Here is a 15,248-nt window from a genome sequence, read left to right on the forward strand (position 1 = left end):
AAGTCAACGAAATAAACTTGCTTTTATTATAATTTTGCTTGCAGTCATAATAATTTGAACTTGGACCCTTAATGTCTGAATGAAGTATTGAAACGACTTAAAAATCGTTCAAGTTCACAATCAAAATTCAAAGTTTGATCAACGAGTTAAACTCGAGCTTCAATTCTAGTGGTGAGTTAACTCGAATTAACTCGATGACTAACTCATTAACTCACGATTGTTTGATTGATCAGAGGCCATGATTTTACCAAGAAATCTGTGTCTGGTGATTTTTCAATAAGTTTTCAAGTTCATACACTGAGTCGAATCGAACGTTTACGTTGAGTTAGTCATGAGTCAGTTCACGGGTTTATAACCGGAGACGTCAATCGTAAAAACTATTTTGTTTGGTTCCTGTTTCGGATAGTAAAACATAGTTTTTGGTAGAATCTGGGTGCTTTTGTTGAAATCGAATTGCTTGTGGAAATTGTCAGTCCATCCGACGTTCAACTGTTCGGTTGCCACGTGAGTTCGGTTTTCAATCGGTCCACTCAGCTCACGAGCGTAAAGAGGCTTTTCCGAATTCTCAATTTTTTGCTGGCGGAAAATACGAATCGTCAGAAAATATACGATTTCCACCAAACTCACGAATGAGCCTCCGATGCACAGCCCAAAGATTCCTCCAAAAGCAGCTGACAAAAAACACTTTGTTTAAAAAAAAACTCAAGTCGTCACGATACTTACTAACGAAACACTGCAATGCTTACCCAGAAGATTTTCCCATGTCATAACAGTTTCCCTACGATACTTGAGACACGTTATGTCCGGAAAGTACACCGTGATAGATGATTCATTAGACGATTCGAAAAAAGGTCTGGAATCGTGTACAAATAAGTCATAACTCATGAATATTTTCGTAAGCAAAGTAATTATATTGAGCCGTCAAAAGGTGATAGGAATGGAAATTCTGAAGAAAAATGTTCTTATCCATATTGCTCTGAGATGAGTTGTTTTCGAAAAATCATTAAATTTCTGATACCAAAATCGACGAATTTTGGCGCGAGTCAAAAAATCAATGACTCACGAATGTAGCATCGGAGGAAGCATCGAAAAAGTACTTTTGCATTTGTTTTTACAAAAAAAAATAGACAATTTTCTAAAATCGTTTGATTTTGTTTTCAAATTACTTTTCATTGATGTGAGCTTTCCGGAAGTTTTCCTCTGACATGAACCAAGCACTACTTGATGTCAGAGTATAAGATCTGTCAGTGCATTGTGGCAAACAGTCATGACGACACTTGACTCTCTCCACTGGTGGCATGTTCGAGTTGTTTGCATTTTCATCGATGCTCGAAGCCTCCAGCAGCGCTAAGGTATCTATTTTTTTCGATATTCAAATCAATTAATGATTATTGTGACTCAAATAGAAATTTGTTTAACACCAATTATAGTTTTATTACTTCTATGCTGTCGTAAGCATGGTAGATCCAGAAGTCCACAGATCGGTGCACTTTTCACTGAAAATAATGAATCACTCATTGCAGTTGAGTCAATGACTCGAGTAAAACTTAACCAAAAATTGACTTCGATTCAAATCTGACGAATTTCCTTTGGTAAAATTCCAACAGATCGTAGTTGATGTTATTTTTTATTTTTTTTTCCAATCGACTCACTCGTGTTTGGATAATAGAACGGCACGCATCCGCACTTCAAGAAAATATATTCCATTCTGCATTCACTTATGCAAGATTCGTATCTGTACAGTGAGCTTGTATTCAACTTGTTTTCATCATCGAAAAAACATTTGCGCTGATTCAGGCTGAGTGACCGAAGACTTTCTTCACTCTCGATCACACTACCTGTTTTTAAAAAATCATTCTCATTTTTAATTTACTCAATGACTCATGATGACGGAAAGTTTTTTCTAGCAAAAGTGAGCCTGACTCGTTGAGTTTTTTCACCTTTTAAATTTATGGAAACTTCTTGACCTGGCTGAATATTGATAGATTGTATATTGATTTCCGGATAAACTAGAGGATCGTGTATCATAACGGAAGCCCCAAAATAGCCCCTTATCGGAGCCCGATAAGTCTCACTTTCCACGTTTACTGCCACAAAAAGTCCGTAATCTCTTCCAGATCCCGGTATCATCTGTAGAAACAAAAGAGATCTACCATTTTCTAGATTTTTAATGAATTCGTTGATACTCGCATTAATTTGAGGTGAAGTTTACCAGAGGATTGAAAACGCCTGGATACTCCGAATCATCCTCTGGTTTTTCCATACCAATTATATTGTGACCGTCACTGTAAGTTGTTTAAAAAAAATATTTGTTTTATTTTTATCATCATATAGACTTGTATAGACAATGAAATCGTTTGATGTCTAGAAAAATAGGGCTAACTCAACATCAAATTCAAGTTACTTGAGTGACTTGATATTCGAATTGGAATTTGAGTTAGTGACTCACGAGTTGATGAATACATGAAAATTCAAACTGTGCTTAAGTCCCTTTCGGAAGTTGGTTATTGTCAAAGTTAATGAGTCAGTATTTATGAAAAATTCATGAGTCAGTACTCATGGCAGATACTCTTAACATGAATTAACAAAATATCACCGAACGCGAAATGCTCGATATTTTTCTATGAGTTTTTACTCAAGTCGAGTCTCGTCAAGAGGAAAGTACCAGAACTTACTATGGGTATTCACCGTGAAGCACATGGTAATTGAAGGCGCAGCAAAAACCTTGAACAGTTTTGACTGTTTTAAAAATTGTCGAGCAATTGTATTGTTTACCCAGCCAACGACATTTGACCAAAAATTTGTCGCAGGGCTGCATCAACTGACAAAAAAACCGTTGTCAGATCAAAGAAAAAATACTTTCGAGTTAATTCAAGTTTCATAAATACTTCAGCGCTTGATGAGAAAATGTGACTCACGGTATACATAGTTGTTTCAGGATTAAATCCGAGACGTTTTAAAGTTTGCGTACCACGATAAAAGTCCTTTTTTGAAAATTTTTCGTGCACGATCGAAGGTAGGCCATCAAAGAAACATGCGATTTCTGAATCGTTCATGCCGCTGTATTTCCTGAATAATAAAGGGCCCGATTTTATTTCTCCATCACTTTTTCATGAGTCAAGTATGAATCTAAACAAAAGCAACTCACATTTTTTCAGCTAATATATCACCACGAGGTTTATAAACTTTGTTGAAGTTACAAATTGATACTGCCGGGAATGGAAACCCCCAAAGGGGATAAGTCGTCGACTCAACACTTATGATCGCTGGTGTCATTGTGTATTTGTTCCAAACGGACAGCATTAAATAAATGCAGAGACTGGAACTCATGCAACAAACCTTGAAGGTGGCCAATGAATACATTCATCATACTTTCAGAGAATGAGTCATTTTTGTATAAAGAAATTAACTCAATGGAGCTTGACTCAACCCTGACTGAGAGTCAGAGAAGGTTAATTTAGCACAAGACAATGTACTCGACAAAAAATTAACTCAATTTCGTTTAACTCAGAAGAAATTAATTTATGACATTCGATTCGGGTGAAATGAACTCATTGTGAGAACTTGGAAGAAATTAACTCATTGTGTGAGCTCAGGGGAAATTAACTCATGGCGTTGAACTCAGTAGAAATTCAACTTGACCGAACGTAACTCAACTGGAATGAGTTCAAGTTTAATTTATTAAACTGTTGCCGATTAACTCAACTTCGTTACTTTAAATACCGACTGATCAATGAGATGAAATAAACCATTTTTTTTCACTCACCGTCAGCCATGTTATTTTAGCCGTACAAGTAACTTCGTTGGAAGTGATATAATGAAATCCATGAAGCGTCGTGGTTTCGCAATAGTTCTGGGCGTCGTGAACTAACCCCTTTATGATGCATTTCCACTTTCGCTTCTCAATGAGTTCACGAATCGGATGTTTTTCTACTAGAAAATTGGGAAAAATCGTTTTCAACGAAACTCGTGTTGGCAACCGAGAAAATACTGCGCAGCTCACCCTCGCATTTCCTGCCTCCACAATTTTTCAATTTTGTCGTAAACTCTTTCCCCATGCTCCGAAAAAATTATCGAAATTTCTTTCCCACCTGACGCACAATCTTCACCGTCTTGAGTCTCTTTTTTCACTGCGAACCTCGCCAGGTTTTTCCCATCTTTCTATGAAGCTTCCGGGGAAATTTATGGAAGTAAATAAATAAAAAAAACAGTCGTCCCGACCCACGAAATTCATTCGATGATTATACTCGGTCGAATAAAAACGCACTAAATACAATTAAGAAGCCTTATGTAGCTCAATAGTAAGCGCCAAATGAAAAATACGGAAACGTAAATACGCTCAAGTTTCGGATGATGAGATTAAAAAATAATATTTTATTAGCCATTGTTGTGTAACGACATTGTTTCATATACGCGCATAAGTCAAGTGGAATAACAGTCTAAAAAGTTGACTCGATAGCACTTTGATAATTGATATTTGTTCACCAAACACTCGATGGGATTGTCACTTGATAGATCGCTTCGTCCACAAGCCTCGTGTTTTAGATCGCCTCGAAAACACTCGAGGAGTGTACGACTTGACACAACATTCAATTTCCATCAATCCTACTCTCCTTCGTATTAAATTTCACTAATACTGATAAAATTCTTCCTCGTTTTCTGGATAATTGTTCATCTCATTAATTATAACGTGAACGACATTAAGTACTTAAAATCATCACAAAAAGTAAATCTTCGTCATCACAATCCAGGTGGTGGCGATTTTTTTCTCCATTGAACAAAAGTTGAGTTGAGAAGAATTGACATTCGTCAGGACCCAATGCAAAAAATATTTGATGCCACGTTTTCGGAAGTAGCTTCGTTTCGTTTTCATGAAAATTTTTGTTCTAATACTTTTTCAAAGAAAACCGATTTTTCATTCGAAGAATGAAAGTAAGTTCGACGCTTGCGCGAATCGAAAATCTCGGAACGTCCAAGATATGGGATATCGGTTTCCGCAGGCAGTGATTCACAAGCACTCCGATCGTGGCACGACGAAGATCGCGAGTCATTTGAATATCTCGCGACAAAGATAATGGACATTAAATAAATCGCAGTGCGTTGATTTTGAGCTTGAAATCAGATGAGCAGAGATTTAGTCGCGTCACTAATCGATGAATTTCGTTTTCAACTCGTTCGAAGGTGTCGCTAATTCGAGCCTCGGAAGTACGGTCACGGAATTCGTCACTGAAATTGTAGTTTCGGGTCGGGTCTTATCGAGTCGGGTCGGAAGGTCATCGTGCTACAAGAAATCAACAAAGTCGTCGTGACATTTGGACGCACTATTTTGAAACATTTTTTTCTTTACAGATGTCAAAATAAATATTTTTTTTTCTATCGCTTGATTGAACGTTAGTGCCAAAATTGTTCGGCGTATTTTCCAGCATGGAGCTTTCGGAAGTGGAGCGATTTATGCAGAGCCAAAAGAAGCAATGCGAGCATTTGTTCATCGAGCGTGAGTTGACTACCGTTTAGTTGTCACTATAAGTGTTAGCACCTAGAATTAATAGAGTCACGATCGTCGAGTTCTCGGTGCAATATCGATTAAGTGCAGCTTCAACATCAATTAATCGCACTAATAAAATGCCAACTCGGCTTGTCACTAATCGCGTCACTAAAGCTTGATACCAGGACTCAGAAACAATGCTAATTTGTGGAGAAATTTTCAATGGCAATCAAAGCGACGAAGACTGTGACTAATTCTGAAAATTCGAAGGGTTCACTCACACTAAAACTAAAAGCGTCACTAAATACGTTGCCAGAAGATCGACCGAATATTCTCATTGAAAACTCCGTGGAATTAGTGACGAAAATTAGTGACAAACATGAAAGACAAAAAAAAATTAGTGACGTCACTAATTTGAGCTAATTTTTTCGGCAGATTTTTCCGAATCGCTTGATATCACGATGTCGAACACGACCAAGTTTTCGATCATTTCGTCACTAACTCAGTCACTAAAATTGTAACTGAACACACTAACCGAATGCTCCGCTGTGACGGTATTATATCAAAACGATGCTAAATCTATCGTTATAGAGCCTCGATTACTTTTGTCTAGTGACAAAAGTCACTAATGTTACTAATCCGGTCACTAAGCCCGTCACTAAAAGTGCAAGCTGAATCGAAAAAAATACAAACTATGCCCATTTCCGAATTCGCAATGAAACTTGCCACCGGATCCTTGGCTGGAGTCTTGATTTCTTTTGTCACTAAATCCGTCACTAATTGTTTCTTCAAGTTTTTCACGTTATCGAAGCCATTTAAAAAAATAACAAATGCCCATGTTGGAGTGCTGCGAAGTCGCTCCTGCTTCGTTCTTTCTAACCTTTTTTGATATTCGGTTCAGATATCCAGGGGAATTTCACGAACCTCCGATGCCCTCCGTCCTTCGATGGCATCTTGTGTTGGCCTCGACAATTAGCGCCTGGAATAGCAGCGATTCTCTGTCCTCCTCAATACATTTTAGGGTACAGGAGTCCTGCTACAGCCACTGCAACCAAAAGGTGCTTGGCTAATGGGGAATGGTATCGTAACGACGAGGACGTCACATGGAGCAATTACACTCTTTGCACACCTCCCGCCGGACATTACGTCACGGCAGTGACCGATCTCAAAATTTCACATTTCGAATACGAAGAAACCAGCAACTCAACGCTACTAACCGTAAGTCAATGGAAACTTTAGTGATCATCGTTCGGGCTCTTTTTCGTTCGAAATGCTAATGTCCCATTTGTATTTTATTGAAAAATCAGAAATGGCTACCGATCGTGAAAACCATTTCGCAGATTGGTTACGCAACCTCCTTCACCACCCTCGTCATCGCCATGGTCGTTTTCTCATTACTCAGGTAACATGAACGACGAAACTGAGCTTCGTTTTCGAAGCTTCTTCAAGCACACAACGAGCACTGGAAAGCACCGCAATAACTTTCTTGATCTCAAATTCTATTCTTATGGCTTAAGGAAATTGAGGAATCCGAGAAATCGATTGCACATGCATTTGTTCGCTTCTTTCATCATGAGAGCGTTCATGGCACTTCTGAAGGACTGGCTCTTCGTCGATGGCATCGGACTTGCTTGGGACGTTGTCACGGTCGATGGCAGAAGCACCTTCATCAAAGAGCGCAACGTAGGCTCGAGTTTTTTCTCACTCGTTCCTTCATTAGTCGAATTTTCCAGTCCCTAAAAAAATTTGAAACGATATTTTTTCATTGTTCCAAATATTATGCTCTTCATATCCATTTTTTTGTACATTTCGCCTCAAAACAACATTTTTCCCCCCAACAGATCTGGGTGTGCAAAGCCATCACGAGCCTCTGGCAGTATTTCATAGTTGCCAACTATGCTTGGATTCTCATGGAAGGGGTGTACCTCCACAATCTCGTATTCCTGGCTCTCTGTGCTGACACTTCTTCAATCACCATTTACGTTTTAATGGGTTGGGGTACGATAACGTCGAATGATCATTTGTCAAGATTTCTTTGAATTCAAAATTGCCTTGTCAATTTTTATATTATTTTTGTTTTCTTTCATTTCATTCCAATTGTTTTGAGCTTCGAATTTTTATTCATCGATTTATTTATTCATTCATTTGACCATTCAGCATATTTTTACTCGTAAAAGTTTCTCCGTCATAGCTCTGCCGGCTCTGGTCGTAATTGTGTGGATTTTCATACGCGTAATAATGGAGGATACACTTTGCTGGACGACCCACAACAATCCCTCACTCTTTCTCATTATTCGAATACCAATCATAATCTCCATTCTGGTAAGTGTTATGCAACAAATTCGACGAGGAAATTCCAGTGGAAATTGTTTAATGATGAGGAAAAATAATCAATGAATTGTGATGATTTTTAATTGACATTTTGATTGAACGTTCTCGAACGAAATTGACTCTTTTCCAGTTCAATTTCGTACTGTTCATCAACATAGTACGAGTTCTCCTGATAAAAATGAAAACCTCCGTTCACCTTCAACGAAAAAAAATGCAGTACGGGTAAGAATGAAAAAACGAGTTTGACGACGGGAATTGATTTGGTAGAAAATTCGATTTTTCGAATGATTATTGTTCCAGGCGTTGGGCAAAGTCGACGCTCGTTCTCGTGCCCCTCTTCGGAGCCCATTACACTCTGTTTCTCGGTTTGGCTTATCACGACAATCAGCTGGTTGAACTCATTTGGCTTTTCTGTGACCAGCTGTTCGCTTCATTTCAAGTGAGACTTTCCTTCGTGATTAAGTATTTAAACTCGAGACAAGCGAAGTTTGACTTTCCATCTTCCTCAGGGTTGTTTCGTCGCCTTTTTGTACTGTCTTTTGAATGGTGAAGTACGCGCAGAAGTTCGAAGGGTCTGGAGAGCTCAGAGGTCGCGTCGTGGAGTTGATTCTTTCCTCATGCCGAACCGAAAACTTGGAAAATCCTCGGATCCGGGACCAAGGAAGACGGGACACGATCATCTCGTGAACAACGAAAAAGCTCGCACTAATGTGTCAACTTTGTAATAACTCAAATTATAAAGTTATCAATTATTTTGATCCCCTGGAAACTAGCCCTTAATAAAATTGCCTAATAAAATCTGCATCCTGAGGCGCCTCCCCCATTCATTTCCAAAAGCGAAAATTCACCTTGAAGTTGAGTTCAGTGAATCAAGAGTAACTTACGAACTTGAGTTGGTAAAACTCAAATATTAACTCGAGTCTAAAGTCGATCCTCGAACTAAGCTGAAACTGATATTCAAGCTTGAGTCAAACCCTCAACCGTTGACCCAAGTCAGAAGCCGCAGCCTTTAACTCGAATCCATAAGTTAACTTTGAACTTGGCTTCAATCTCTACCGTCACGAGCTTGAGTTAATAAGATGCGAGTCAATTCAGGTGGCCCAACACCAATAGAAATTCAAGCACTCAGGTAAATTGAGTTTTGAGTTACGATCGATTCGGTGAGTACATTCGTTTGAGCTTGTAATAAAACTTTAACTCAATTGAACCTAAGTTATTTCTAACGAAAGGCAAATGGATTCGTAGAACTCTAGATTTTTTAATAGTGTCGACGAGGATATAATTCAAAAGTCATATCATCGCTGTAAGTTAAAAACAATTGATGCACTTATACACAGTGCAAAACTTTATTGTAAACATTACAAAGCGTACGTACGAAAGGATGGAAAAATCATAATTGCAATAACTTCTAAAATTCCCTGAGATGAAAATGGTCGTTTGAGAATACAACTATGCTTCGTTACAAATAGCATGAGCCTTGATTCTGTAGACACCACTCAGGCTCGAGGCTGTCAGCAAGAATACCTCGTTGAACTAATCTCTCACGATGCCGAAGTATTCTTTGTTCGGCGTGAATCCAGGTCGATTGAGGCTCAGCCCACAGCCTTTCAGCTAGAGCAGCTGATCGTGGCCACAGCCTCGAGTCTACCGAAGTACTGTCAACCTGCTCTGACCAAAGAGTTGCCTCGCCACCTGGAGGATCAATTTCGCATCAATGAGTCACAGAATAGTTGCTACTTCGATCAATAAGTTAATCAACTCATGACTCGAATGAGTTGCTAACTCAACACACTCATTAGTTCGAATAATCAATGCAGCTTCGACGTTCGCAAGTCCATTCAGAGAACTTTTATTTAGAAGTCCGTACGATAATAACTTATGAGTGAGTTAATGACTGAGCAAACTAACGCTACTCATCAATAATTCAATTCTTCAATATCCGAGTTGGGATTCGAAAAACTCCTTACCGAGTATCAGGTGTTTTTTGGCTTCGCTGAATCCTTGCTTTTTGATGATGTCTAAGGGCGAATTATCGTAAACTGTCTGCCAGCCTTTGTACGGAGAACACCAATTGTTTCCTGCGCCGACCCAGGCACCAAATCTGAAAAATCGTTTTTCACTATCAGCCCTGGTCAAAAACGCAAATGAATTTCTCGAAACTCAAAATTTTGAAATCCTTAAGGCATAACATTTACCCGCAATCGAAGTACAAAGCATCATAATTTGAGAAAATCATTCTGAAATTATTTTTCACGAGTCTCCCGATGGTCTTGTCAGTTCCGGTGGTCCAAATTTGAATGATGTATTTAGCAGGATCAAGATGATGAATGGCTTCTTCGTCGGTGAGTCCGCTGGTCCACAAAACGACTGGGAGGTCTTTGCCACCGTTGGCTATTTTGAGTTTATCGTAAGCGCGATCTTGGAAATGATTCCAAAGTTCGTAGTAATTTGCCTGAGTGAGGTTCCAGCCTTGTCTGCTCATCCAGTCGGTGATAACTTGGGCCGATCTCCAGCAATTAATGTTGACTTCGTCGCCACCCATGTGGAAGATGTCGGGCTTGAAATCGTTCACCATGTCCCTGTAGATGCCTTCGAGAACTTCGTAAACTGTGTCACTGGTGGGATTCAACTGACCGCAGGGTGGCTCAACGCAATAGTTTTGCCAGGGTTCAGCACCGAAGCAAACCGTTGCGTTATCGCCGACCCATTGCCAACCTTCGCCGACGTGGGCTGGTGCATCGAATTCTGGGAGTACACGAACCCCGTGAAGGAGACCAAAGTCTATGATTTCTTTGACATCGTCTTCGGTGTAAATTTTGTCAGGCGTGTAAGCTCCGTACAGCGACAATTTTGGCCAAGTCTTACTCACGTACGGGAAACTGTGCGAATCGGTAATGTGCCAATGGAACGTGTTCATTTTCGACATTCCCATAGCTTCTATCGTCCTTAGAATCGAAGCTTTGTCAATGAAGTTTCGTGACGTGTCGAGAAGGATTCCACGATACGGATAAACTGGAGCATCAACGATGTAAGCGTCCCTCACAACTTGAATCTCTTTCCGAAGCTCGTTGTAAACTATCAACTGACTGAGGGTCTCGAGACCGTGGCGAGCTCCGAAATACGTCGATGCGACGATCGTCGCATTTATCTGACCAACAAAAACGAATTTTTTATCAGATTTGAACTCGTACGGAGTTACTTAATTTAAAAAAAGTATTTAAGTTAGTTTCTTTAGTTAAAATTTAAATTTCTGAATTGAAATTAAGTTTTTGAGTTAAAATTCAAATTTTTTCGTTGAAATCCAAGCTACTCAGTTAAAATCCAACTTCCTGAGTGAAAGTTCAAGTTTTTGAGCTTAAATTCAAGCTTTTAGGTTAAAGTTCAGGTTTTTGAGTTAAAATTCAAGTGTTTGAGTTAAAATCTGTTTCTGGGTGAAAATTCAAAACCACAAGAAAACTCGTTGGATGAATTAGTGATTGAGTTAGCGATTACTTGAGAAATTCGCTCCTGCCGTGAGGACGATCGGCAACAAGTCGATGGGTGAACGATTGTATTGACAAGTGCTTGTACGAATAAAGCTCTTGGAGCTCGAGTTATACGAGATTTGAGAGTCACTGAATCGGAAACGATCGAGGTGAATGATTGAGTTAATCGACAACTCAATGAAGGATTTTCAGAAAATAATTTCATTGAGTTCAGGCCTGAAGGAGAGTGTGAGTGAATTGCTCGAGTTGCCGAAGACTCTTCCCGTGCTTAAGTTATCAACTTAAGTGAGTTAATTTGGATTAAAGCATGTACAAAATGGAGAAACGAATACGAATTGGTGACAAAGTAACCTTGACGGTGTAGCGTGAGTTAAAAATCAGTGAATTGCCAAGTAAATGAATCAGCAAGTCGAGTAGCAAGTGCATGAGTTACCAGGTGAGTGCATGAGTTAATGACTCGTTAAAAAATCGATCATTTTTTACCACAGCTCCATCCTGTTGATAAATTTTCAACGAGTAATTCTCATTGGTATCCAAGGTGATCCGAGCATCGTTAAGATTCTTTATACCACTGACATAAATCTCCATGCCCATGCCACCGGCCCGAAATTTACCATCGGCCATTTTATTCGCATTTTTTTTCATACGATCAACGTTCCTTAGCAAAAGTCCACCGACGCTCGTCCTCGTTATTACGCCCCTTAAACTCATCTTCGAAGGATCCAAATGAGCCACGTAATTTCCCAAGGACAAATGCCCCGTTGGTTTCGGCCATAACGCACCCGCTTCTCCACAAAACAATTGACAGACTCCCAACGACTGTGGCGTCTTGACGTCCGGTGTGATCATTTCTTTCTTGCACAAACCCCCCACGCATTTGTAATGCCATGGCGAACTGAAAAGAAAAAAAAAAAGAAAATTCAATTCGTGCACATGGGGTCACTTTGACCCCAGGTCATTTTTGACATCGAATATCTCGGTAATTATGCGCTTTTCGGAATAAAAGGTTTAGTCACTTTTTGCAGTTTTTTGATCCAACTTTAGGGCTGCAAAGTCGGATTTCCAAAAAAATTTTTTTTCATTGCTCAAAAACGTGCTCAAAGTTGATAGTGCGAGCAAAAAGCACTTTTTCGGTTAAAAAAATTTTGGGGTCAACCTTACCCCAGATGCACTCTAAGGGTTAATTTTTATTCTCATACTTTTTCATCCCGTTTTTATGCTTAAAAAAAAAATCAATTTTTTTATCATCGAACAATCATGTCTCGTATTGATTTTGACTTTTAAAAAAATATCCACGATTTTTCTTCGTGTCGCGGAAAATCAATGAAAATTAAGTCTATCAGCTCGCCTCGGTGAGTGAAAGTGGAAGAAAGGTCGCAATTTAACACGTGCGCTCCAACTTTTTTATCCACATGCGCTCAATGCACGATTCTAATAATATTTTCAGCCTCTCACGCCACATGCTTGCACGACTTTCGCGAGACAACTTTAAACCACACATTGACCGAGATGGAAATATTCGACTTTCGATTTGAATAAACAAAATTATTTCGCGGTTTCATTTCGATGTTATTTGGAGCAACGAATTTTCGAATTAATAAAAAATTGGAAAAATTTTATCGAAATCGTTCACGTTGTGCAATAAACACAAAATAAAAAATAAATCGAGACGATAATAAATTTTGAAAAAAAAAGTCTCAGTATTCTGTCCAAAAATTATTCTTCCAATTGTTATTTTGACAATTTTATTTGGAATAGAGAATTAAATAAACTTGAATGGCGACTTTGATCGGTTCTGACAGGTTGAATTTTCCAATAATTTTGCTCCGAAGTCTTTGTTTCAGCAGCGAGAAAGAAAAACATTTTAAAAATAGTAAACGAATCGTAATATGACGGAAATAAATAATAGAGGAAAAAACAAAAACAAACTTACTCGAATTCTTCAGCGGTGACAATAAAACCCTGAAGGGCAAAAATTGTTATTAATATGAGGAACATGAGACCTGAACTATCGCCAAGGCGACCGACTGACTAAGCTTCCTTCACTGTCCACAATATGATTTTATGCCTCCCTGCGAACTGGAAATAACGCCGCAAAGGAGCGCGTACGTGAGAAAGAAAGTGTGGTGGGGATCGACGTGCTTAACATTCGAATTGATCGCGAGAAATCATGGTTGCTAAGCCCGACGATAAAGGGACAAGATAAACATCTTTTGTCGGAACAACTGCTCTGTGTGTGTCGTCTTGAGCAATCACTCGATCAATACTGGGTTATTGAGCGTACATTTCGCAATCCATCGATCTATACAGGCTCCTTAAAAAAACATCCAAAATGTTCTCTTTTATTCGAATCAAGGATATATGAGAAAGGTTTAATTTTCGAAAAAACATTCGACAGTTTCGACACTCACTGTGTATTATCGGAGAGTAATTAACGCAGGGGACAACTCGAAGGATCGCAGAGCCTGGGCATAACCTCAAAAGTGTGTGGAGTCGCCGGCTGCTCCCGCCTTTTACGTTATTCGTCGAGTTTCAACCCTCTCGAACGAAGACTAATTCCTTACGATCGTTAATTCGATAACTTTCACATTTTTCAAAGGGATGCTTATATTTTCACTTCTTCAGTCGGATCATCTGATCGCACTCGAATGCACAGTTCCCGGCTTTTTTTCGTGCGCAGGTATAATCGGGAGGGGAAAAAAATTATCACGTCTTAACGTGATCATTTTTTTCACTGCGCACATAAAACGCAATGAAATCAGCTTGAAAAACATCGAAGTTAAATTCTCGGTTTTTTGATAAAATCATTCAAATTTTTGGGGTCGAATGTATCGACGATGTATTTGTTTATCATCGAAGTAATGTGACGGCTTGATGAGAAAATGCGAGGAGCAAGATTATGCAATGAAAAAAAGGAATTTGCATTTCACAGTTAAATGCCGATTACTCGGGCAAATATTTGCTAATTTATTATTCGATCGAACATTCACAGGATAAGATGACCAAAAAAAATGCTGCAAATTAAAATTTGCAAATTGCTTCCTCAAGATGGTCAAGATGCACGATGCTCAAAGCTTACTCTACGAGCTGCTATATTTTTCATTTTGGCTTCCTCATAGAGGAAGCTTTGAGCATCGTGCATCTTGACCATCTTGAGGAAGCAATTTGCAAATTTCAATTTGTAGCATTTTTTTGTATACAAGGAAATAATGTATTTTCTCTACCTTCTTTTACGAACTTTAATTTATCTCTTTGTTTAAATTCATAAAAAAAAACTGAATGACGAGCCATCAGAAAAAACAGTTTGCAACTTTCAATTTTCATCGTTTTTCTATTTACATTGAAATTAAAGAAAATTCCGACAACTTTGCTGGAAAGTATAGAGGAAGTACAGACTTATACACAATATCTTACAAAATTTCCAAAAATTAAAGCGGTTAGACGATTTTTTGAAAAACTCGTATTTTCGTAAAATTCAAAAAATCATAAAATTTAAACCGCTCAACCGATATTCCCCAAATTCAATACCAACCTTCCTATTACGATAGTCTATTTATAAAAAAAAAATTATTAATAAATCTTAAAATTTTCGAAAGTTAGAGCGTCGACACCCTTTTTATGAAAATTCCAAAACGTCGTAGGGTTCGTAATTTTTTACAAATTCTGACAAAATTATCAGAAAATGAAAAGCTTGTATAGATTAACATCTGTGCAAAACGGTAGCCTTGTATCTCAAACCGTTTCCGAGTTATATAAGAGTTTTAATTTTGCAGTGCCATAACATACACACACACACATGCACACACACATCCGGACATTTTTTCTAGATATGATTTTTCGATGTTTTAGGACATTTTGGGCACATTGACATTGAAAACTGGAAAAAAAAATTTTCATCGTCACATAGCTTTCTCTATGAGGAAGCAAAAGGAACGAGGTTTTAAAAC

The 15,248-nt window shown here is 38.6% G+C and overlaps 3 protein-coding genes across 6 annotated transcripts; 1 reads left to right on the top strand and 2 right to left on the bottom strand.

The window, feature by feature from the left end:
* Positions 1–3: 3 nt before the first annotated feature.
* LOC122417734 (pickpocket protein 28-like) lies at positions 4–4,058 on the bottom strand. The gene is made up of 12 exons (XM_043431533.1): positions 4,004–4,058; positions 3,767–3,933; positions 3,149–3,339; positions 2,919–3,069; positions 2,676–2,821; positions 2,213–2,285; positions 1,941–2,130; positions 1,653–1,838; positions 1,440–1,496; positions 1,167–1,356; positions 747–853; positions 4–671 (listed from the first exon to the last, which is right to left on the bottom strand). Exons 1-12 carry the CDS (start codon positions 4,056–4,058, stop codon positions 337–339), a joined length of 1,848 nt encoding a protein of 615 aa, XP_043287468.1. The 3' UTR covers positions 4–336.
* LOC122417897 (parathyroid hormone 2 receptor-like) lies at positions 1,259–8,620 on the top strand. Of its 4 annotated transcripts, none has more exons than XM_043431789.1 (10): positions 1,259–1,352; positions 5,350–5,494; positions 6,387–6,703; positions 6,793–6,887; positions 7,003–7,168; positions 7,327–7,483; positions 7,677–7,807; positions 7,947–8,038; positions 8,117–8,255; positions 8,326–8,620. In XM_043431789.1, the coding sequence occupies exons 2-10, from the start codon at positions 5,425–5,427 to the stop codon at positions 8,539–8,541; spliced, it is 1,383 nt and encodes a 460-aa protein (XP_043287724.1). In that variant the 5' UTR covers positions 1,259–1,352; positions 5,350–5,424; the 3' UTR covers positions 8,542–8,620. The 4 variants fall into 4 exon arrangements, with proteins under 4 accessions (XP_043287724.1, XP_043287725.1, XP_043287723.1 ...); XM_043431790.1 differs by having other exon boundaries at positions 5,424–5,494; XM_043431788.1 differs by lacking the exon at positions 1,259–1,352 and adding an exon at positions 5,028–5,095 and having other exon boundaries at positions 5,182–5,494.
* A 500-nt stretch (positions 8,621–9,120) lies between these two features.
* Positions 9,121–13,853, bottom strand: LOC122417801 (chitooligosaccharidolytic beta-N-acetylglucosaminidase-like). The gene is made up of 6 exons (XM_043431600.1): positions 13,713–13,853; positions 13,235–13,615; positions 11,785–12,196; positions 10,012–10,964; positions 9,784–9,917; positions 9,121–9,508 (listed from the first exon to the last, which is right to left on the bottom strand). Exons 2-6 carry the CDS (start codon positions 13,297–13,299, stop codon positions 9,276–9,278), a joined length of 1,797 nt encoding a protein of 598 aa, XP_043287535.1. The 5' UTR covers positions 13,300–13,615; positions 13,713–13,853; the 3' UTR covers positions 9,121–9,275.
* Positions 13,854–15,248: the final 1,395 nt, after the last annotated feature.

The sequence above is a fragment of the Venturia canescens genome, chromosome 11 (assembly GCF_019457755.1).
Source record: "Venturia canescens isolate UGA chromosome 11, ASM1945775v1, whole genome shotgun sequence".
Classification (NCBI taxonomy): Eukaryota; Metazoa; Arthropoda; class Insecta; order Hymenoptera; family Ichneumonidae; genus Venturia; species Venturia canescens.